We start from the raw sequence: 24,532 nt of genomic DNA, 5'->3' as shown, positions 1-24,532 counted from the left end.
TGGACAAAAAGTTGGGGATGATGCCGTATTATGTAAACACTGTCATGTAATTGAGGATGAACTTCATGTTATATACAATTGCCCTCTGTATGCAAGTCGGCGGGAAAAGACAGTTGATCATCATTATTTTCGTTTAGAAAGACTCTGTCAATTATCCAACAATGATGCAATGATAAATGTTGCAAAATTTGTAATGTACGTGTTCTCAACAACAAAACAAAATATCAATTAAGTAACTCCTAGATAAATATGATGTAAATGTATTTTGTACAATGGATCAATTGGCCTTGAAACAAATATCTGTTTGTCTGTCACTGAAACATACACTAAATCTAAACCCGGTCATACAAGATTTCAAGGTACTGAAATATGTGTCATATATGCACAGCAGTTGCAATTACTGCGAAAGGTAATAATAATATAAAAAACGATGACCATTTATACATACCTCTGTGGCACATATTCATAGTCACTTGAATGTTCTTTTACTTCATAACATCTTTGGTAATTGTTCTTCCTTCGTGTGATGATAGACAGTGTGCATACTCACAGTATGCATGTTTGGAACCGACGCTGGGCATTGACACATTATCACACTCTTTTCCACAACTGTTCCACCAAGGATTGCTATAAAAACACACATTTGAAATGAAATATCAAAGGACAGAAATCTATGACAATGAGTTAATAATTAGGATGATGAGAGATATGTGATCCAATGTAACTTGTTATTTTACAGATTGTTCAAGGCAAGAACTGGATCTGGTCTTTCTGCTGGACTCTTCCGGTAGTGTCAAACTGCACAACTTCAAAATCATGCTTTCCTTCGTGAAAAGCTTCCTTTCGACAGCAAGTATAGATGATGGTAAAGTCCGAGTTGGTGTGGTCACTTTTAACCATCGTGTGCATATTGAGTTTCACCTCAATCAATATAACACGAAGAAAGAGTTATTCCAGGCAATAGACAAAATCAGATACAAAAAGGGAGCTACCAACACATATGCTGGTCTCAGAACACTGAGAACTAAAATGTTCATCAAAAGAAGAGGTGATCGTGGAAGTGCCATGAATGTAGCTTTGGTCATCACAGATGGTTTGTCCAACAGGAATTCCAATAAGACGATTCCAGAAGCAAAGGCTGTCAGGAGGGAAAACATCCATATCTATGCCATTGGTATTGGACTGAAGAAGCGTACAGCGGAGTTAGAAGGGATAGCCAGTAGACCCATTGAAGAGAATCGATTTACAGTACAGGACTTCAAAAAGTTAGGAGGCCTTAAGGACAAAGTATTCGCTTCAGTCTGCAAGATTACCACAACTCCACCAAAAGGTATGTGCTTTTGTTTTCATTAGTAAGTGTTGTTGTCTGTGACAATAAAAGATCGGATAAGCCCAATCTGAGCTGACAAGGATCACCGATTAATAATATCAGAGTGAATACGAAGCAATTGTATTATAATAATAAAATGAAAGTAGCTAAAACAACACTTTGATAAGATACAGACCCTAGATGCGTAGACAGCCAATTAAGTCGACTGCGACCAATTAACACTTGAGTCAATGATTGAAGGAGCTCGGCTTGGTTAAATAACGGGAATTAAACACAGAAAGCTTATCCCTGAAATAAGTCATTATTTCATGTTTCATAAATTGTCCTGAAACTCTGAATATAGATACGTAACTGTATCAGTGTACACCACGTTTGTAACAAAAGCCCCATGGATCAAAGAATGAAGTTGTTCCTTAAGTTTCACATGTGGGATAGTGGTGTACATTATGGAACTTATGAAACCTTTGAGTTTTTGAGAATTCACATGGTATTAATTCAACTTGTCTCAAACACTGTGCATATAAAGAAAGTCCTTCCTTGATTGTATTAAGGATTATGGTTAGTCTTTGAGACAGGGATTTAGTGGTACATTAGCTAGACCGAGTAATATATCTCTCTTTGTACGGATTTTTATGGAACTTTGGAATCCAGTACAAAAGAGGAATGGACAATTCAAAAGTTGACAGTACTGATTTATGGTTTGGGGATATTTCTTCCTCAGTTAACATATATTAGCCTTATATGTGGCATTATTTTATATATCATTATACCAAGTTTTTGGATGAAACAATTAATTTAGTGATGCTTACATGTTTTTGTTTCAATTTGGGAACTTAGGCTTGTTAAATGTCCAAGGTCTATTTTCTCTAGACATGACGTCACTTTAGTATTCCGGTTCCTCTTGCAACTGTTACAGTGCATATACATTTATTTCTCGATACCTTTAATAATTCTACAAATTATTCTCAACAACGGAAATCCGAGTTAAATATTCTAAGTCATTTACTTTTTGGAAGGGGAAACAGCCATCAGTTGTAAAACTGCCCACATAAAACCAAGGACAGTTAAAACCATTGATAAGTATGAGGTGATTGCTAAGTGATTTTCTGCTCGTATGTGAAATATCAATACATAGTGGTTATGAGGGTACGATCATATTTCAGTACCTTGAAATTGTGTGTAAGGTAATAAGGTACTGTGTAAATTTCGCTTTGTCATAATCAAATTCTAGGCCATTGTGTGTGTCTCACGGAGCTGTGATCAAATGACCAGGGGTCATTAAATAAAAATAAAGTCATGATGAAAACGTAAGTAATAGGTTCACAGGTTTATTAAAAACAGCTAATTGTACTTAAAGGTGACAATAAAAGAATGGATAAGCCCAATCTGAGCTGACAAGGATCACTGATTAATAATATCAAAGTAAAGGCGAAGCAGCTGCATTACAGTAATAAAATGAGAGTAGCTAAAACAACACTTTGATAAGATACAGACCCTAGATGCGTAGACAGCCAATTAAGTCGACTGCGACCAATTGGCTTGAGTCAATGATTGAAGGACCCTGGCTTGGTTAAATAACGGGAAATATACACAGAGGGCTTATCCCTAATTGACAATAAACTGGACGAGTACGTCTGAATATCAAACGTGTCGAATCGACAGAAGATTCAGTCACTTTCACTGAACAAGGCAATATTAAAAATCCCACTTTCACTATTTGCTGATCGAAACCTGGACTGGAGTTTGGTGACAGTGTTGAAGCTTTGTACACAGATCAGTATGAGTCCGTAGATCTGTAGGAACATGTGATTACCATATCACCTAAATGTAAAGCTTGGAGGTTCAGAAAACCTAGGTATGAATTGTTCAGTTTGATTGGTATTTATTTTATTCGAGACCAACAAGCAAAAGAGGTGTTGATCTTTTCAATTGAGTTTCATTTTCAAGCATTCGGTTGAATAAAAACAGCGAATGTTCATATATAAATACCACTGTCGGTACTTTTAAGTAGATATGTTGTCGCTCGCTATCCTGCGACATTTCACTGTTAGAACTTAGATCGACACTCAAAGCAAAAGTATTAGGTAGGCGTGGCCTTAATTTACCAGCGCAGCGGTGCGTGACAAAGCTTTCCATTGGCTGATGTGTGATTCTTAGCAGCTAAAGAGTAGTAGTAGTAGTAGTAGTAGTAGTAGTAGTAAAATGTTTATTAAAGTGTCACATGCACAACATGTACAATATAAAATTGGTGCACATGAGACAATAGATGTATGGAGTGCATCCGGCCAGATATAGACTAATGAGTCACAGTATACAGTAAAAAAACAAAACACTAGATACACTTTTTCTCATATTTATGTTAATCCTACACAAATAACAACACTGTTTACATTGTTTAATGCGTGAAACGTCACCTTTTATCTTGATATTGTGAATAATTAAAATATCAATTAACAATCTGAAACTAGCATTTTATTACTACAATCCTATTGGTTACCATGAACGGTGACGTCTTACTTGTCCAGAAGCTGTCCCTATAGCTGGGACATAATAACATATACTTGCCCCCATGTGAGCACCATACAAACATAAAGGGGTGGAAATATACAGGTATCTGTTTGAGAAGGAGGTAGAGGACCTTAATTATCAACCAAACACTGCATGGGACCGGCGGATGCTTATTACACCTTGATAACGATTTGTGACACAAAAGTACACAAACATGTAGATACGTTTTTCCTTCACATCTAACATTTACATTTTTCACAGTCCAGCTAAAAGTAAAACCTCATTGTAATAATCGTTTACTGGCTTCTGGTTGTCGAGGAATTGTTTCTGCTCCCTCCTAAAGGAATGATCTAGGTTTCGAAATGTCTTCTTTTTCAATATAGCGTCGAACTAACTGTTGTGATAGCAGTATCATCCTGCTGAACCTGCAGTATCTCAATGAATGTGTACAGATTTGGATACCAGTCTGACCTGACCCACTGCTCAGTGACATGATATTTTGCTTCCTGGCAAAGTCATCTTAGGTGTTAACGGTGGTCGGGCATCCTCCTTGGGAACATTTCCAGTAGATGGAAGTTTGACGTCCAGTCTAAATCATGAACTTGTATTCGAATACATGACATTTTTTATGGAAAGCAACTTCTTTTATTCTTTATACGACGTGTCAGAGCTACTACTTGTTGCTCCTTCATCAGGTGGTTGCTTAGTAGCTTCTTGTTGTTGTTTGCTTCAGGGGTTTAAGAGGTCGCATTCTGTCTTAGTAATTTCGGCTGACCTGGCCCTCTTCGGAAGAAGGGGACACATATCTATTGCGAGTTTTAGTTTTCATTGAATTTGTTTTTGTATTGATATGATTTCTTTATTGTCATTTGCTGCTCTGTTTCTGCGTTCGGGTAGCTCTTGCATCTCTTGGCTTCAGGAGAACTATTGCGAATCTAACTGCGATTCGTGTTTTAACCAACCCCAGGCTGGGGCATGGTCTGTGCATAGAGTATACTTAGTAAGTGCATGGAGTAATATATATGTATATCAAGGTGGGATGAATGTACAATGATAACAACACAATGACACAGCCGATGGGATAGGATTAATGTACTAAGATAACAATATAATGACGAAGCCGATGGGATAGGATTAAGATAACATTATTTTGACGAAGCCAATGAGATTAACATGAGAGGATTAATTAAATACGCTGGAGGTGTAGTGGTAACAAGGAATAAGGTAATCAAGATATCCATTGTGGTAGATGATGTTGTTATAGCACAGTGGAGTCCACACTGGGTAGGTAGATACCCTGGTCTCTGTTAATGGCTGGCTTCGTTCTACTGATTTCGATACTTTCTTGAAGTTTCCCCTTTTTGCCAATGACTGATGTTTGTATGAAGTATCTTTGTTTGTGGCCAGGAAATTTGGTGGTCCGGAGTTTCGAAAGGGCAGACTTCATGTCAGATTTTGTCTTGTGTTCTTTGATTCTGGTGGCTATGTGGCGTGAAGTCTCCCCAATGGACTTGTGTCCACAGTTGTAACATATCTCATATCTCACATCCTCTGGGGTTTAGGTAGGACTGAGTGGGACCTTTGCTGTTAGCGTGTAACATGTTTTTCAGTATCCTGTCGGAAGTGAAGGTTACGTCTATGTTGGCTGTTTTTGGTGAGCAGTCTGCCGATCTGGTGACTTGTAGGGCATTGGTATGAGATGCTGACGAGGATGGGTGATGGGGCTGGTTTGGACTTGGAAATGCTGGATTTCTTGGGCTTTCTGTATGTTTGTTTTCACCAGATGTTTTTGATATCCATTGAGGGCGATGAAAGTATATGCTGAATTTCTTTGCCGAGACTGTTCGGATTGCAGATGGCTATGACTCGCCGGGTGAGGTTGGCAAATATGGCTTGTTTGATCTGGGGTTTGATGTAGTGCTTAATGTACTGTTCCGTGCGAGTGGGGTAGACGGCAGTGTGGATGTGGTCAAGCCTGTTGTCGAGTTGTACATTGAGGAAGGGTAACTGGTGGTTGGTTTCTGTTTCTTTGGTGGACTTGATTCTTTGGTGTTGTAGGTTGAGGTGGTGAACCAGCATATACGGACCCCTTTGGGAATTGGGAATAAACTGTCAATTACCTTGCCCATTTGCCACAGTGGAATGCTGGTTCTTGTCTGTAACTACTTTTATGGCCCAGATCGTAGTAAGTGATTAAAATGTCCACCCCCCTAAATCCCATATTGCTTTACCAATTATCACGCTTTGGTGACTTTGAAACCTGTAACATTAGGAGCTGGACAAGTAGGAAGACTCCAAATAAACCACCAGGTAGACTGGGCGCCGTTCAGATCGTTGAAATTGCTCGTCAAACACTGACCAGTTTTTGTTTTAGCCCCTTAATGCCGGGCACCAGACAGGGTAACAATAAGTCCGACCATCTTTTGGTATGACGCGGTCGGGAATCGAACCCCGAACCTAACGCTCTCCGGGCGGTCCATCTCCCACTAGACCACGGAGGCGGTCTCGTGTCAAAATGATGTCAGCAGATGTCTTCACGGTTTAAAGGCGTTAGGTATAATGACGGCGCCAGATATATATGGTACTTAACGTTGCAAAAGGTTAAACGTTTTTTTCATTGTTTAAATAAACACGTTGATGACATAGTATAGATGAACTAGGCCAGGATCTCAACATCCCAAAAATCTAAGTTGGCCCTCGGAAGTGTGAATTACAGTTAATGGTGACGATAGTTAATAGTTACCCCCTCCTTTTCAATACGAGGAACAAATGTACATTTGCAACAAATTTACTGTCGTAGCAATCGTTATATTCAACTCATGAAAGAGACCAGGACATTTCAGGGCAATGAAATCAGGCATTAGTCAGATGAGAAATGTTTATTTCAATGTTAAGGGATCAGATATTAAGTATTATTCTCCAAATAATGAATTATTAGTTTGCTTTAATAAATATAGAGTCATCGATTGTAGAAACGTATTGTATGTGAACCGACACTAAGAAGCTCTTAAGTTGATGTTGTTGGTTGCAGAGCAAGATACAACTGGTAATCTTCGTTTTTAGGTTATGGACATGTTTAGAATCGTCAACGTTTTAAGTTTAACCATTTCTGATTAAGTTTCGGATGCACTCATATTTAGGGATCAAAACATGTTTAAATTATTAGGAATAACATTTTTGGACAGCATAGTTTCCTATATGTCTTCTAAGGAAGATGAAGTGCCCACAACTGCTATAACGACATAAATCGTATTAGATGACTAATTATTAACTAACATAAGTGATAAGGGTCGCAGTCTTCTATTACTAAAAGATGGACTGCCTGGGAGCCTAGCGTTTTATACGTAATTATAAGTAATTATTTTATGTTTTAAGGACATCCCTCGTAAGAACCAATGTTCCACATTATCATTCATGTTTGGGTTTCAGTTGTGTTCATGATATCAAAAATAAAAAAAGCTCGTCATCCTGGTGTTATTTGTAGAAATCCAAGAAAAGGAGTAGAATGAAATCACCATGTACAGACTTGTTATAATTACAGTATTCGTATACAGTATATCAATTGTGAACTTGAATCTCAAAGCATGTCCTCTTATGGCAACATACATGTTATAATTTCCTGAAACATACACATGTATATACATTTCTATTTGTTCTAAACGCAACTGTGATGTCATTTAATTATGAAAAGGTGTACAGCTTTAAAAATGTTCACAACATGCTACCCATGCACTTGAACACCTGGGACCTCCTTTGTGTTATATTAAAGTTACACATCATATTCACATCCCTTTTGAGTAAAGTGTACTCCCTCTATGCAATTATTAAAACCTGATAGATATTCAGTGTAGTGCGTCACTAAAATCTTGGTCAACAAGCAGCCTACACGGAACACTTGGTAACGGCCATGCTCATTAATGTGAATCCAATTACTTCACTCTCGTGCTGGCTATTAACAAGTCCAGTGTTATCACCGAACTATTTACAGAAATGTTATTTCTTTGTCAATATGACAATCTACCATCTACCTATGACCGAACATTTAGTAGTGTATGAAACATTATATATCATCCAGGGTATGTATAATGATGTAAAAGCAACTGTAACATACGATTATGATAAAAAAATTACTGAGTATTTTGATAGTTCATGTTGGGTAAGACAAGGTTGTACACTTAGTCCAGTACTGTTTTCTTTGTTTATCAACGAATTAGTTATATGTTTGGAAAATAACTTCCAGGGTGGTGTTCTTATCTCAGAGGAAATGTTAAAGATAATTGCCCTATTTTTCTATCGATTTAATACGTGTTGCAGACAGTGTATTAAAATTACAAACACGTCTTAATGAATTATATTTATACTCTTATAAATGGGGTACAGATATTAATACTGAGAAGAGTAAAATTATTGTGTTTAAATTGGGAGGACCCTCGTAAAAAAATGAGAGGTGGTATTATATAACGGTGAGCGTATGAAAACAGTTAATGCCTATAAATATTTGGGACTTATTTTCACTCCCAAATTCAGTTGGACTAAAGCCTGTAAAACATTATGTGAGCAAGCAAGCGAAGCACTTTGGTCAGTTAAATTGTTAATAAGGCGTTATGATATTTCGGTCACGATATCTTTTTATATATTTGATAAAAACATTGTTCGGAAATTAATGATTTGGGGATACCAAAAATGGAATGCGATTGAATTTGTCCACTGCAAATTTTGTAAATGTTTTCTTCACACATGCTACAGAACTGCAAATGTAGTGGCCTAAGGTGAATGTGGCAGGTATCCACATCATACTATTTATAATGTAAAATGCATGATATATTGACCAAAGATGATGAAAATGAGTCCAAACAGATATCCATACCCGTGTTTGGGGATGTATGGGTTGCACAAAGCGTTGGCAATACAGAATTATTTGTACATATGTTCAGCGAAAGAGTTCAAGATTGTTCGGTTCAAGATTATCATGCATCTCTAGGCAGCAAGACCCTCTTCTTCTATTATCTGCATAAATCGTATATCGTTTACGCAAAATATTTGTCAAATATTAAGCATAAAAAACAATGACCATTTATACATACCTCTGTGGCATATATTCATAGTCACTTGAATGTTCTTTTACTTCATAACACCTTTGGTAATTGTTCTTCCTTCGTGTGATGATAGACAGTGTGCATACTCACAGTATGCATGTTTGGAACCGACGCTGGGCATTGACACATTATCACACTCTTTTCCACAACTGTTCCACCAAGGATAGCTATAAAAACACACTTTTGAAATGAAATATCAAAGGACAGAAATCTATGAAAATGAGTTAATAATTAGGATGATGAGAGATATGTGATCCAATATAACTTGTTATTTTACAGCTTGTCCAAGGCAAGAACTGGATTTGGTCTTTCTGCTGGACTCTTCCGGTAGTGTCAAACTGCACAACTTCAAAATCATGCTTTCCTTCGTGAAAAGCTTCCTTTCGACAGCAAGTATAGATGATGGTAAAGTCCGAGTTGGTGTGGTCACTTTTAACCAACGTGTGCATATTCAGTTTCACCTCAATCAATATAAAACGAAGAAAGAGTTATTCCAGGCAATAGACAAAATCAGATACAAAAAAGGAGCTACCAACACATATGCTGGTCTCAGAACACTGAGAACTAAAATGTTCATCAAAAGAAGAGGTGATCGTGGAAGTGCCATGAATGTAGCTTTGGTCATCACAGATGGTTTGTCCAACAGGAATTCCAAAAAGACGATTCCAGAAGCAAAGGCTGTCAGGAGGGAAAACATCCACATCTATGCCATTGGTATTGGACTGAAGAAGCGTACAGCGGAGTTAGAAGGGATAGCCAGTAGACCCATTGAAGAGAATCGATTTACAGTACAGGACTTCAAAAAGTTAGGAGGCCTTAAGGACAAAGTATTCGCTTCAGTCTGCAAGATTACCACAACTCCACCAAAAGGTATGTGCTTTCGTTTTCATCAGTAAGCGTAGACAGCCAATTAAGTCGACTGTGACCAATTAACACTTGAGTCAATGATTGAAGGACCTCGGCTTAGATAAATAACGGGAATTAAACACAGAGGGCTTATCCCTGAAATAAGTCATTTGGGCAATAAACTAGACGAGTACGTCTGAATATCAAACGTGTCGAATCGACCGAAGATTCAGTCACTTTGACTGAACAAGGCAATACTAAAATTCCCAGATAGCTGGATAATCACGGGAATGTTGGTTGTCCACGGATTGCTAGAAAAACTGAGTATTACAAACCTTATCTACTAAGTTTAGCTCAATATAACCAGAGTAAGCCAGTTGAAGTTCGAAGGTGTTTCTGGGCACAGTGGCTGTCTAGAACCAATTACATATCATAATATGTGTATATATTTGAGCATTTACAATTTCCTTAAGTTGGGAACATTAACAATATGTTGTATTTTAGATTACATGAGACGAAGTCGAAACAACTCTAAATATCTATTCACAAGCAGACATTTAATATTCATTTCACATATTTCAGTACGTACCCTTAGCTTTAACCATAACTTCCCGAGGTAGTTAATAATTGCCAGATAAATACAAATGATTCCAAGCGTCTACTTCATTCCTCTCAAGTAACAACAAAATCCCACATTCACTTTTTGCTGATAGAAACCTGGACTGAAGTTTGGTGACAGTGGTGAAGCTTCGTACACAGATCAGTACGAGTCCGTAGATCTGTAGGAACATGTGATTACCATATCATTTAAATGTAAATCTTGGAGGTTTAGAAAACCTAGGTATGAATTGTTCAGTTTGATTGGTATTTATTTTATTCGAGACCAACAAGCAAAAGAGGAGTTGAACTTTTCAATTGAGTTTCATTTTCAAGCATACGGTTGAATAAAAACAGCGAATGTTCATATATAAATACCACTGTCGGTAATTTTAAGTAGATATGTGGTCAATCGCTATGTCTGATCAGCCGATGTAATGACACAGGGTGATCCTTTTTCCACAGCTCCATCCAATGAATACCTTTATCTATATATCCATTTTTTTCAGATGCATCTCTTCTATGTCAGATCAAATATCTGTGAGTCTGACTTAAATTTAAACTTACAGACTCGATCAGTCTCCGGGCCTATCACCAAAATAAATCAGTTAAACGTGGCGACGTGGACAGCATAAATTTCAATCGAAGTATGCATTATGTATATTATAATTAATTAACAATATGTATTACCTTCATAACGACCATAACGACCAACATGCGGTCAATTCTAAAACAGTTCAATTCTTAACAGTAAATGTTTGGGTTGAGTCCCACTCGGGACTTGTTACACTTGTGAGAAGGGTATAGAAAGTACGTGATCCAGACTACCAGTGGTCGGACTTAAATTATTGTGGAAGCTTCGGTGGCTGAGTGGGTTAGATCGCTGACTTTATGCGCTGGCGATTAGGTCCCTCACTCAGAGTGGGTTCGAATCCCGGAATAATCAGCATTTACTTAATGAGTAAGTTATCTTATTGAGAATACATTTCAGGGGGAGGGTTCTACTAATTGCCGTACCATCAAGAATTTCTTTGATACATCATTTTGATATTTACAATAAATATATCCTAAAGCTTCTGTTCCACGTGCCCAGAGTAGCCAAGAGGAAAATTGATTAAGTAAGAGAAGAAGTTTGTCATTACATATATGCAAATACATCATCTGAATATGACTATACGTATACATGTTACGATACCCATCTACACGAACTGTTCAAAAATGGGTCTAAGGTCATGGATATAAAGGCTAAAGAACATTCTTGTGGTCATAATTCATTTTAACGAGAAGGATACCTCGAGAAACACTAAACAGTAACAAACATTTACCAATAAAGTAGGAGATGTGTCAATAAATATATATCTACTAAAATACTGAAATAACAAAAACAAAAGCAAAGTAAATGTTAATGTGTTAATTTACATTGCCTGATAAAGTAAACACATCTTCATGTGCTCAAAACAGAAATTACGCTTCTTTTTTCAGGGATCCTTATTAAATATTATGCAAGAAATACTTTTGTAACAGCTTTATGTCGTCATTATCCCACAGCATAACCCTATTACCTGTGGCTGTCGTCATTCCCCTGGTCATCAGTCTATTGCTTTAAGGTGTAATTAGTGGCATCAGCCCTCTGTCCCTGTCTACAATATATGGCAGACAGACAGACAAGTTTATTTTTGTCTCACTCGTAGAAAACAGTTAAACTACATCACATAAAGAATGAACACAAAGTTCTACAACCAGTCGCGAGAGACTACAGATATTAAGAAGATCCTCCCTCACGTCGTCATATATACGTATGTACATACGCGTCTTCCACCCAGTCTGTACAATTAAAGCAATATCTCTCTTCTGGTGGTATATTCGTGTAGCGTCCAGTTTCTTTCATTAAAGGGGCCACACAATTTAACCAAAGAACTCATGCAAGCACGGTTGAGAGGGTATGCCACGTATTATTCTGTGCTATAGACTTTCTAAAACAGCCTGTAGCTTCTTAGTTTGTTTCTTCCACGGTTACCAGAAATAATTTGTCCCTACATTAGGCTTACATGCCTACATAATTATATGAAGATAAATAAAGCTACAAAGCCTTTCCATATCCAATACAACACCAAAGGCTGGAGCTGTTGGGCTGTTGCTCGACATGAAGGGAGAATATACCATTGGAAAGTTGAAGTCATCCCTCTTATCATACAGTCTTGCGGAGAGTGTTTTATCACTCTGAATCTTTATGCACTGGTCTCACTGGTCTCCTTTATTTCTAGTTCAGGTGGGTGTAAATCAGTGAAAGGAAATTGGTTATTTGATTGTTATTTAACGATATCAGATCATCGATATACCAGAAGCTTAAGTTAAACTTCTTGGCCAAATGACCTTGTTTTGACTTTGCCAATCGAACAGAAATTCCGATTTATGTGCATAAAGAAACATATCCGCAAGAAGTGAGTCACAATTGGTGCCCCTGGGGATGCCTACTTCTTGCCTAAATGTCTTACCCTCAACTTTTAGGTAGATGTTATCAATGAGGAAGTCCAGCATTTCACATATTGTTTTTTTTCAGTAAACTTCAGATGGCATTTGCTTTCATGTTTCAAAAATTGTCCTGAACCTCTGAATAAAGATACGTAAATGTATCTGTGTACACCACGTTTTGTAACAAAAGTCCCATGGATCAAAGAATGAAGTTGTTACTTAAGTTTCTCATGTGGGATAGTGGTGAACAAAGCTGAAAAATCAAATGTTTTGACATTATGGAACTTGGTTCTTTTCTGAGATTGCAAAACAGTCAAGTGAAACCTTTGAGTTTTTGAGAATTCACATGGTATTAATTCCACTTGTCTCAAACACTGTGAATATAAAGAAAGTCTTTCCTTGGTTGTATTTAGGATTATGGTTAGTCTTTGAGACAGGGATTTAGTGGTACATTTGCTGGACCGAGCAATATATCTCTCTTTGTACGGATTTTTATGGAACTTTGGAATCCAATACAAAAGAGGAATGGACAATTCAAATGTTGACAGTACTGATTTATGGTTTGGGCATATTTCTTCCTCAGTTCACATATACTGGCCTTATATGTGGCATTATTTGATATATCATTAGACCAAGTTCTTTGATGAAACAATTAATGTAGTGATGCTTACATGTTCCTATTTCAGTTTAGGAACTTAGGCTTGTTAAATATCCCAGGTCGATTTTCTCTATGACGCCACTTTAGCATTCCGGTTCCTCTTGCAACTGTTACAGTGCATATATTTCTTGATACCTTTTATTATTTTCACAAATTATTTTCAACAACGGAAATCCTTACAAGTCGGCAGGCACGGTATAGAACATTTATGGCGACACTAGTCGAACACAGCGGCATTCCCTCAGTAAACACATTTTCGTGAAACTGAAATTACGTACCCAAAGATAAAGCATGGTGCATCAATGTCGACACACCCGTTCTTCTCTGGTCAAACGTCGATGTGTATTCTCTACCCAGCAGGCGCATGTTTAACGATCTTCCAAACTATAATGAAAATCAACTTGGCTCAGGAATAGTGTGATAACCATCCTTCCATCCCCTTCTACTGTCGTGAATACATAGTCAATATAAGCCTATTCCCTTGGCAACAGACATATGTTTAACAACGGGTTAACAGTAATTTATATCATCTCTGATTTGGTTTAACATGACAACTTCAACCAATATTTGTTTGATAGGTAGGTCCGTTCATTCATATTTTCGTCAGTTAGCTCATCAAATGTTCTATCAATAAATGTACCTCCTTTACTCGCTTACAGTATATGCTATAACCATTCTGTTGAACGCATTCTGTATTTTATGTTTATCACCTTACAAAACATTTAGATATTGTAATAGGTTTCGTTCTTTATTCAGTTTGATACAGAACAAAATAGCCTATACGCCACATACATTACCGTAATCATTTAAATACACATATAGTCTTCTTGTATATTTCGCGACAATGTACGTTCAAACGCGTATCGTTGAAGTATGCATTCGGTACACAGAGCCTATACGCCAAATACATTACCGAATTAATTTAAAGTCATATATAGTCTTCTTTCATATTTCGCGACAATCTACATTGAAACGCGCATCGTTGCAGTTTACAATTAGCATTAACTGCATTATCTGTTATCGTCTAGCTCTTTAGTTATAGGAAATGCACGTCGTCAATATAACATTGCCTGCGTGATACATTACAGTAGTCACCACAATAATCACTACTGTAGCTTACTATTCTCACGCTAATAGTGAGGTCTATCTCCCACCGTGTACATTCATGTCTTTATTTGTATCAATCACCCTGCTATTTTGATTACCGTTTTGGCCGAAATTCGTACGTCGCCTTCGTGATACCTTCGTGTCTGAACAATCAACCGACCATTTTACTTATCGTATTTGCCGAAATTATTATGTCATGAAAATTATTACTAAAACTACACATATGAATATGGCATATTTCGCATCTGAACACTCTGCGCAGTTTACCGTATATGCCATACGTATGTATTTTTCATTCTATAAAATTAATATTAACGATAGTCATAATTCTTACCGTAGTTACCCAAGTAGGCACCACAACCCAACCAGTGCATCTCATGTATCATAACTTTATGCGCATTTACGGTACGTATTCCAGTATAACATATATTGAATTTATTCCCAGACTTAGATTGAAACCGAATCAGGGCATTATTATTATTATTATTATTATCATTATTATTATTATTATTATTATTATTATTATTATTATTATTATTATTATTATTATGTGCCATTATTACATATGAATGAATGAATTGTGATACTTCCTTGAATACATCTTGGACCCCACAGCTCTCTCCTCTCTTGTTTCAAGGCAATTCGCCATATGGAGGCCTGACAGCAATTTCATCAAGATTTAAGTTATCTTACATGCTTGCGTGTTCGGACAAAGGTGTCTGGTACATATAGCAATCACTGGTTCTCATTTGGCTTTTCTCTTCCCCTGGGTAATTAATTAATCAACGGTCGTGTTATTAATTTAGGTGTGATTGGAGGTACAATGCAGTGCAATACACACATACAGACACAGACACAGACACACACACACACACACACACACACACACACACACACACACACACACACACACACACACACACACACACACACACACACACACACACACACAGACAGACACACACAAACAAACACAGACAGAAACACACACTGACACACACAGACAGACACACATACACAGAGACACACCCAAACAGACACACAGACAGAGAGACACACACAGACAGAGAGAGATATACGTTGTAGAAATACGTTGTGGCTGTACAAGTTTTAATTTTGCCGACCTGACGTTAATAAAGGAAAATGTGTTCTGTCGAGGTGGCATCCACTCTTTTACATTGTAGTAATTAAACCATGTTGAAATGATTATTGAAGGAAAATCTAAATAATGCTCTTTACATGCATCTCAACAAGACAAATACGTCAGTGCCGAGGCCAAGGTATTACTTTATCAGTGAGCATGAACATGCCCGTGACTGCTATTATGTACCTGCAGTCTGTTGTAAGTTGAATTAACACAATCAGTAATATTAATGACAAGCACCTTTTACTCTTGTTTTCGCCAAGGTCGGTGTCGTAGAGGACGTTGCCGTAATGGAGGCACTTGCAAGCAGGTTGGACGCTCGAAATGGAGATGTTTGTGTCGACGTGGATTCGGGGGCAGGACATGTAAAAGGAGAGTAGGTAAGTGTCCGTGTTCATGTTTTAGAAACTGAGGATAGGTGATCATCTCAAAATGGCATGTGCAAGTTGAGATTAGTCAAATATTGAACATAGTTGTGTACGATAAGTTTCGTTATAGTTGTGTAAGGTAAGTTCGTACTGTCATCATCATCTATTACACATTCAGAGACTGACAAAACAGATACGAATAGTGCCATACAGGAAAGGCTATGTATTCAGCGTTTCCTCCATTTTATCAACAAAGGAGGAATCCAAGTATAAAATACGTAGAGGTAGTTCAGGTATTAATTTTGCCGACCTTACGGTAATATATAGAAATGTGTTCTGTCGAGGTGGATCCACTGTCTTACACTATAGTCCTTACAATATGCTGAAATTATTTAAGGAAAATCTAAATAATGCTCTTTACATGCATCTCAACGACTAGAAACATACGTCAGTGCCCAAACCAAGGTATTACTTTACAAGTGAGCATGAACATGCGCGTGACTGATATTATGGACCTGCAGTATGTTGTAAGTTGTATTAACACAATCAGTAATATTAAAGACAAGCACCTTTTGCTCTTGTTTTCGCCAAGGTCGGTGTCATAGGAAACGTTGCCGTAATGGAGGCACTTGCAAGCAGATTGGACGCTCGAAATGGAGATGTTTGTGTCGACGTGGATTCGGGGGCAGGACATGTAAAAGGAGAGTAGGTAAGTGTCCGTGTCCATGTTTGAGAAACTGAGGATAGGTGATCATCTCAAAATGGCATGTACAAGTTGAGATTAGTCAAATATTGAACATTGTTGTGTACGATTAGTTTCGTTATAATTGTGTAAGGTAAGTTCGTACTGTCATCATCATGTATTACACATTCAGAGACTGACAAAACAGATACGAATAGTGCCATACTATCAATCCAGTGTGAATAAAATATGTGTTTATAAGATGCTACATGTATACATTACATCACACTTGCACACAAGTTATCCCAGTTTGAAATGTAAACTTACAAAAGGAAATCATTTCAAACAGACATGTTTTATTAGAGGTACTTTCAAAGGTCATATACTGTTTGAGATAATGCAACGCAATTAAAGAAAACATGTATATATTTAATGTTTGTAGGCCCACAACGACAACACACACGTCAGTGTTCACATCAAAATACTACCAAACAGAAGTTTGGTTAAAATATGAACATGTCCGTGGTTGTATTCCAACTTGGAAACAGTATTATACAGATTGAGAAAACAGGAAAGGCTATGTATTCAGCGTTTCCTCTATTTTATCAACAAAGGAGGAATCCAAGTAGAAAATACGTAGAGGTAGTTCAGGTATTAATTTTGCCGACCTTACGGTAATATATAGAAATGTGTTCTGTCGAGGTGGATCCACTGTCTTACACTATAGTCCTCACAATATGCTGAAATTATTTAAGGAAAATCTAAATAATGCTCCTTACATGCATCTCAACGACTAGAAACATACGTCAGTGCCCAAACCAAGGTATTACTTTACAAGTGAGCATGAACATGCGCGTGACTGATATTATGGACCTGCAGTATGTTGTAAGTTGTATTAACACAATCAGTAATATTAAAGACAAGCACCTTTTGCTCTTGTTTTCGCCAAGGTCGGTGTCATAGAAAACGTTGCCGTAATGGAGGCACTTGCAAGCAGATTGGACGCTCGAAATGGAGATGTTTGTGTCGACGTGGATTCGGGGGCAGGACATGTAAAAGGAGAGTAGGTAAGTGTCCGTGTCCATGTTTGAGAAACTGAGAATAGGTGATCATTTCAAAATGGCATGTACAAGTTGAGATTAGTCAAATATTGATCATAGTTTTATACAATTAGTTTCATTGTAATAGTGTAAGGTAAGTTCGTACTCAATCCGTACTCAATCCAATGTGAACATAAAATGTGTTTATAAGACGCTTCATGTATACATTACATCACACTTGCACACAAGTTATCCCAATTTTAAATGTAAACTTACAAAAGGAAATTGTTTCAAACAGACATGTTTTATTAGAGCTAATTTCAAAGGTCATATACTGTTTGAGATAATGCAACGCAATTAATGAAAGAAATGTATATATTTAATATAAAAAAACTACCAAACAGAAGTTTGATTAAAATATCATGAACATGTCCATGATTGTATTCCAACGTGGAAATACAGAATTATACAGATTGAGAAAACAGGAAAGGCTATGTATTCAGCGTTTCCTCTATTTTATCAACAAAGGAGGAATCCAAGTAGAAAATACGTAGAGGTAGTTCAGGTATTAATTTTGCCGACCTTACGGTAATATATAGAAATGTGTTCTGTCGAGGTGGATCCATTGTCTTACACTATAGTCCTTACAATATGCTGAAATTATTTAAGGAAAATCTAAATAATGCTCCTTACATGCATCTCAACGACTAGAAACATACGTCAGTGCCCAAACCAAGGTATTACTTTACAAGTGAGCATGAACATGCGCGTGACTGATATTATGGACCTGCAGTATGTTGTAAGTTGTATTAACACAATCAGTAATATTAAAGACAAGCACCTTTTGCTCTTGTTTTCGCCAAGGTCGGTGTCATAGAAAACGTTGCCGTAATGGAGGCACTTGCAAGCAGATTGGACGCTCGAAATGGAGATGTTTGTGTCGACGTGGATTCGGGGGCAGGACATGTAAAAGGAGAGTAGGTAAGTGTCCGTGTCCATGTTTGAGAAACTGAGAATAGGTGATCATTTCAAAATGGCATGTACAAGTTGAGATTAGTCAAATATTGAACATAGTTGTGTACGATTAGTTTCGTTATAATTGTGTAAGGTAAGTTCGTACTGTCATCATCATGTATTACACATTCAGAGACTGACAAAACAGATACGAATAGTGCCATACTATCAATCCAGTGTGAATAAAATATGTGTTTATAAGATGCTACATGTATACATTACATCACACTTGCACACACGTTATCCCAACTTTAAATGTAAACTTACAAAAGGAAATCATTTCAAACAGACATGTTTTATTAGAGCTAATTTCAAAGGTCATATACTGTTTGAGATAATCCAACGCAATTAATGAAAGAAATGTATATATTTAATATCTGTAGGCCCTGAACGACAACATGCACGAACGCAGACACACACACGTCAGTGTTCACATCAAAATACTACCAAACAGAAGTTTGGTTAAAATATGAACATGTCCGTGGTTGTATTCCAACTTGGAAACAGTATTATACAGATTGAGAAAACAGGAAAGGCTATGTATTCAGCGTTTCCTCTATTTTATCAACAAAGGAGGAATCCAAGTAGAAAATACGTAGAGGTAGTTCAGGTATTAATTTTGCCGACCTTACAGTAATATATAGCAATGTGTTCTGTCGAGGTGGATCCACTGTCTTACACTATAGTCCTTACAATATGCTGAAATTATTTAAGGAAAATCTAAATAATGCTCTTAACATGCATCTCAACGACTAGAAACATACGTCAGTGCCCAAACCAAGGTATTACTTTACAAGTGAGCCTGAACATGCGCGTGACTGATATTATGGACCTGCAGTATGTTGTAAGTTGTATTAACACAATCAGTAATATTAAAGACAAGCACCTTTTGCTCTTGTTTTCGCCAAGGTCGGTGTCATAGAAAACGTTGCCGTAATGGAGGCACTTGCAGGCAGATTGGACGCTCGAAATGGAGATGTTTGTGTCGACGTGGATTCGGTGGCAGGACATGTAAAAGGAGAGTAGGTAAGTGTCCGTGTCCATGTTTTAAAAACTGAGAAAAGGTGATCATTTCAAAATGGCATGTACAAGTTGAGATTAGTCAAATATTGAACATAGCTGTGTACGATTAGTTTCATTATAATTGTGTAAGGTAAGTTCGTACTGTCATCATGATGTATTACACATTCAGAGACTGACAAAACAGATACGAATAGTGCCATACTATCAATCCAGTGTGAATAAAATATGTGTTTATAAGACACTACATGTACACATTACATCACACTTGCACACAAGTTATCCCAGTTTGAAATGTAAACTTACAAAAGGAAATCCTTTCAAACAAACATAATTTATTAGAGGTAATTTTCAAAGGTCATACTGTTTGAGAAAATACAACGCAATTAATGAAAAAAATGTATATATTTAATGTTTGTAGGCCCTCAACGACAACACGCACGAACGCACACACACACACACACACACACACGTCAGTGTTCACACCAAATTACTACCAAACAGAAGTTTGTTTAAAATATGAACATGTCCGTGGCTGTATTCCAACGTGGATATACAGTATTATACAGATTGAGAAAACAGGAATTGCTATGTATTCAGCGTTTCCTTAATTGTATCAACAAGGGAGGAATCCAAGTAGAAAATATGTAGAGGTAGTCCAGGTATTAATTTTGCCGACCTTACGGTAATATATAGAAATGTGTTCTGTCGAGAAGGAATCCGATTTTTTACACTGAAGTCATTAAAATATGCTGAAATGATTGAAATTATTGAAACAAAATCTAAATAATGCTCTTTACATGCATCCAATCGACTAGAAAAATACGTCAGTGCCTAAGCCAAGGTATTACTTTATCAGTGAGCATGAACATGCGCGTGACTGATATTATGTACCTGCAGTATGTTGTAAGTTGAATTAACACAATCAGTAATATCAATGACAAGCACCTTTTGCTCTTGTTTTCGCCAAGGTCGGTGTAATAGAAGACGTTGCCGTAATGGAGGCACTTGCAGGCAGATTGGACGCTCGAAATGGAAATGTTTGTGTCGACGTGGATTCGGGGGCAGGAGATGTAAAAAGAGAGTAGGTAAGTGTCTGTGTTGTGAAAGGTAAGTTCGTACTTTCATCATCATGTATTACACATACAACGAATGACAAAACAGATACGAATAGTGCCATAACATTCAGCGTGAATGAAAAAATGTTTTTATCAGACGCTACATGTATACATTACATCACACTTGCACACAAGTTATCCCAATTTGAAATGTAAACTTACAAAAGGAAATCATTTCAAAGAGACATGTTTTATTAGAGGTAGTTTCAAAGGTCATATACTGTTTGAGATAATGCAACGCAATTAATGAAAAAAAATTTATATTTAATATTTGTAGGCCCTGAACGACAACACGCACGAACGAACACACACACGTCAGTGTTCACACCAAAATACTACCAAACAGAAGTTTGGTTAAAATATGAACATGTCCGTGGTTGTATTCCAACTTGGAAACAGTATTATACATATTGAGATAAACAGGAATTGCTATGTATTCAGCGTTTATTCCATTTTATCAACAAAGGAGGAATCCAAGTAGAAAATACGTTGTTGTAGTTCAGGTATTAATTTTGCCGACCTAACGGTAATATATAGAAATGTGTTCTGTCGAAGTGGAGTCCACTCTTTTACACTGTAGTTATCAAAATATGCTGAAATGATTGACATTATTGAAGGAATATCTATATAATGCTCTTTACATACATTCCATCGACTAGACAAATACGTCAGTGCCCAAGCCAAGGTATTACTTTATCAGTGAGCATTAACATGTCCGTGACTGATATCATGTACCTGCAGTATGTTGTAAGTTGAATTAACACAATCAGTAATATTAATGACAAGCACCTTTTTCTCTTGTTTTCGCCAAGGTCGGTGTCATAGAAGACGTTGCCGTAATGGAGGCACTTGCAGGCAGATTGGACGCTCGAAATGGAGATGTTTGTGTCGACGTGGATTCGGTGGCAGGACATGTAAAAGGAAAGTAGGTAAGTGTCCGTGTCCATGTTTTAGAAACTGAGAAAAGGTGATCATTTCAAAATGGCATGTACAAGTTGAGATTAGTCAAATATTGAACATAGCTGTGTACGATTAGTTTCATTATAATTGTGTAAGGTAAGTTCGTACTGTCATCATGATGTATTACACATTCAGAGACTGACAAAACAGATACGAATAGTGCCATACTATCAATCCAGTGTGAATAAAATATGTGTTTATAAGACGCTACATGTACACATTACATCACACTTGCACACAAGTTATCCCAGTTTGAAATGTAAACTTACAAAAGGAAATCATTTCAATGACACATGTTTTATTAGAGGTAATTTCAAAAGTTATATACTGTTTGAGATAATACACCGCAATTAAAGAAAAAATGTATATATTTAATGTTTGTAGGCCCTCAACGATAACACGCACGAACGAACACACACACACACACGTCAGTGTTCACACCAAATTACTACCAAACAGAAGTTTGTTTAAAATATGAACATGTCCGTGGCTGTATTCCAACGTGGAAATACAGTATTATACAGATTGAGAAAACAGGAATTGCTATGTATTCAGCTTTCCTTAATTGTATCAACAAGGGAGGAATCCAAGTAGAAAATATGTAGAGGTAGTCCAGGTATTAATTTTGCCGACCTTACGGTAATACATAGAAATGTGTTCTGTCGAGAAGGAATCCGATTTTTTACACTGAAGTCATTAAAATATGCTGAAATGATTGAAATTATTGAAAGAAAATCTAAATAATGCTCTTTACATGCATCCAATCGACTAGAAAAATACGTCAGTGCCTAAGCCAAGGTATTACTTTATCAGTGAGCATGAACATGCCCGTGACTGATATTATGTACCTGCAGTATGTTGTAAGTTGAATTAACACAATCAGTAATATCAATGACAAGCACCTTTTGCTCTTGTTTTCGCCAAGGTCGGTGTAATAGAAGACGTTGCCGTAATGGAGGCACTTGCAGGCAGATTGGACGCTCGAAATGGAAATGTTTGTGTCGACGTGGATTCGGGGGCAGGAGATGTAAAAAGAGAGTAGGTAAGTGTCTGTGTTGTGAAAGGTAAGTTCGTACTTTCATCATCATGTATTACACATACAACGAATGACAAAACAGATACGAATAGTGCCATAACATTCAGCGTGAATGAAAAAATGTTTTTATCAGACGCTACATGTATACATTACATCACACTTGCACACAAGTTATCCCAATTTGAAATGTAAACTTACAAAAGGAAATCATTTCAAAGAGACATGTTTTATTAGAGGTAATTTCAAAGGTCATATACTGTTTGAGATAATGCAACGCAATTAATGAAAAAAAAATTATATTTAATATTTGTAGGCCCTGAACGACAACACGCACGAACGAACACACACACGTCAGTGTTCACACCAAAATACTACCAAACAGAAGTTTGGTTAAAATATGAACATGTCCGTGGTTGTATTCCAACTTGGAAACAGTATTATACATATTGAGATAAACAGGAATTGCTATGTATTCAGCGTTTATTCCATTTTATCAACAAAGGAGGAATCCAAGTAGAAAATACGTTGTTGTAGTTCAGGTATTAATTTTGCCGACCTAACGGTAATATATAGAAATGTGTTCTGTCGAAGTGGAGTCCACTCTTTTACACTGTAGTTATCAAAATATGCTGAAATGATTGACATTATTGAAGGAATATCTATATAATGCTCTTTACATACATTCCATCGACTAGACAAATACGTCAGTGCCCAAGCCAAGGTATTACTTTATCAGTGAGCATTAACATGCCCGTGACTGATATCATGTACCTGCAGTATGTTGTAAGTTGAATTAACACAATCAGTAATATTAATGACAAGCACCTTTTTCTCTTGTTTTCGCCAAGGTCGGTGTCATAGAAGACGTTGCCGTAATGGAGGCACTTGCAGGCAGATTGGACGCTCGAAATGGAGATGTTTGTGTCGACGTGGATTCGGTGGCAGGACATGTAAAAGGAAAGTAGGTAAGTGTCCGTGTCCATGTTTTAGAAACTGAGAAAAGGTGATCATTTCAAAATGGCATGTACAAGTTGAGATTAGTCAAATATTGAACATAGCTGTGTACGATTAGTTTCATTATAATTGTGTAAGGTAAGTTCGTACTGTCATCATCATGTATTACACATTCAGAGACTGACAAAACAGATACGAATAGTGCCATACTATCAATCCAGTGTGAATAAAATATGTGTTTATAAGACGCTACATGTACACATTACATCACACTTGCACACAAGTTATCCCAGTTTGAAATGTAAACTTACAAAAGGAAATCATTTCAAAGACACATGTTTTATTAGAGGTAATTTCAAAAGTTATATACTGTTTGAGATAATACACCGCAATTAATGAAAAAATGTATATATTTAATGTTTGTAGGCCCTCAACGATAACACGCACGAACGAACACACACACACACACGTCAGTGTTCACACCAAATTACTACCAAACAGAAGTTTGGCTACAATATGAACATGTCCGTGGTTGTATTCCAACTTGGAAATACAGTATTATACATATTGAGAAAACAGGAA

The 24,532-nt window shown here is 37.0% G+C and overlaps 1 protein-coding gene across 30 annotated transcripts in view; it reads left to right on the top strand.

The window, feature by feature from the left end:
- Positions 1 to 24,532, top strand: part of LOC124137803 (neurogenic locus Notch protein-like) — a 71,985-nt gene that overhangs the window by 5,239 nt on the left and 42,214 nt on the right. For 22 of the 30 annotated variants that reach the window (XM_048385345.1, XM_048385339.1, XM_048385319.1 and 19 more), the window contains exons 3-13: positions 740 to 1,330; positions 9,214 to 9,804; positions 16,022 to 16,138; positions 16,719 to 16,835; positions 17,759 to 17,875; positions 18,713 to 18,829; positions 19,772 to 19,888; positions 20,854 to 20,970; positions 21,813 to 21,929; positions 22,886 to 23,002; positions 23,845 to 23,961. In XM_048385345.1, coding sequence (XP_048241302.1) covers positions 740 to 1,330; positions 9,214 to 9,804; positions 16,022 to 16,138; positions 16,719 to 16,835; positions 17,759 to 17,875; positions 18,713 to 18,829; positions 19,772 to 19,888; positions 20,854 to 20,970; positions 21,813 to 21,929; positions 22,886 to 23,002; positions 23,845 to 23,961 — 2,235 coding nt within the window. The remainder of the gene's footprint in view (positions 1 to 739; positions 1,331 to 9,213; positions 9,805 to 16,021; positions 16,139 to 16,718; positions 16,836 to 17,758; positions 17,876 to 18,712; positions 18,830 to 19,771; positions 19,889 to 20,853; positions 20,971 to 21,812; positions 21,930 to 22,885; positions 23,003 to 23,844; positions 23,962 to 24,532) is intronic. The other 8 variants (XM_048385340.1, XM_048385328.1, XM_048385322.1 and 5 more) reach the window with 7 other exon arrangements.

The sequence above is a fragment of the Haliotis rufescens genome, unplaced genomic scaffold (assembly GCF_023055435.1).
Source record: "Haliotis rufescens isolate VD_foot unplaced genomic scaffold, xgHalRufe1.0.p SCAF_57, whole genome shotgun sequence".
Taxonomy (NCBI): Eukaryota; Metazoa; Mollusca; class Gastropoda; order Lepetellida; family Haliotidae; genus Haliotis; species Haliotis rufescens.
Note: the sequence above shows the minus strand (reverse complement) of the source record. Positions and strands in the feature narration are given on the sequence as shown.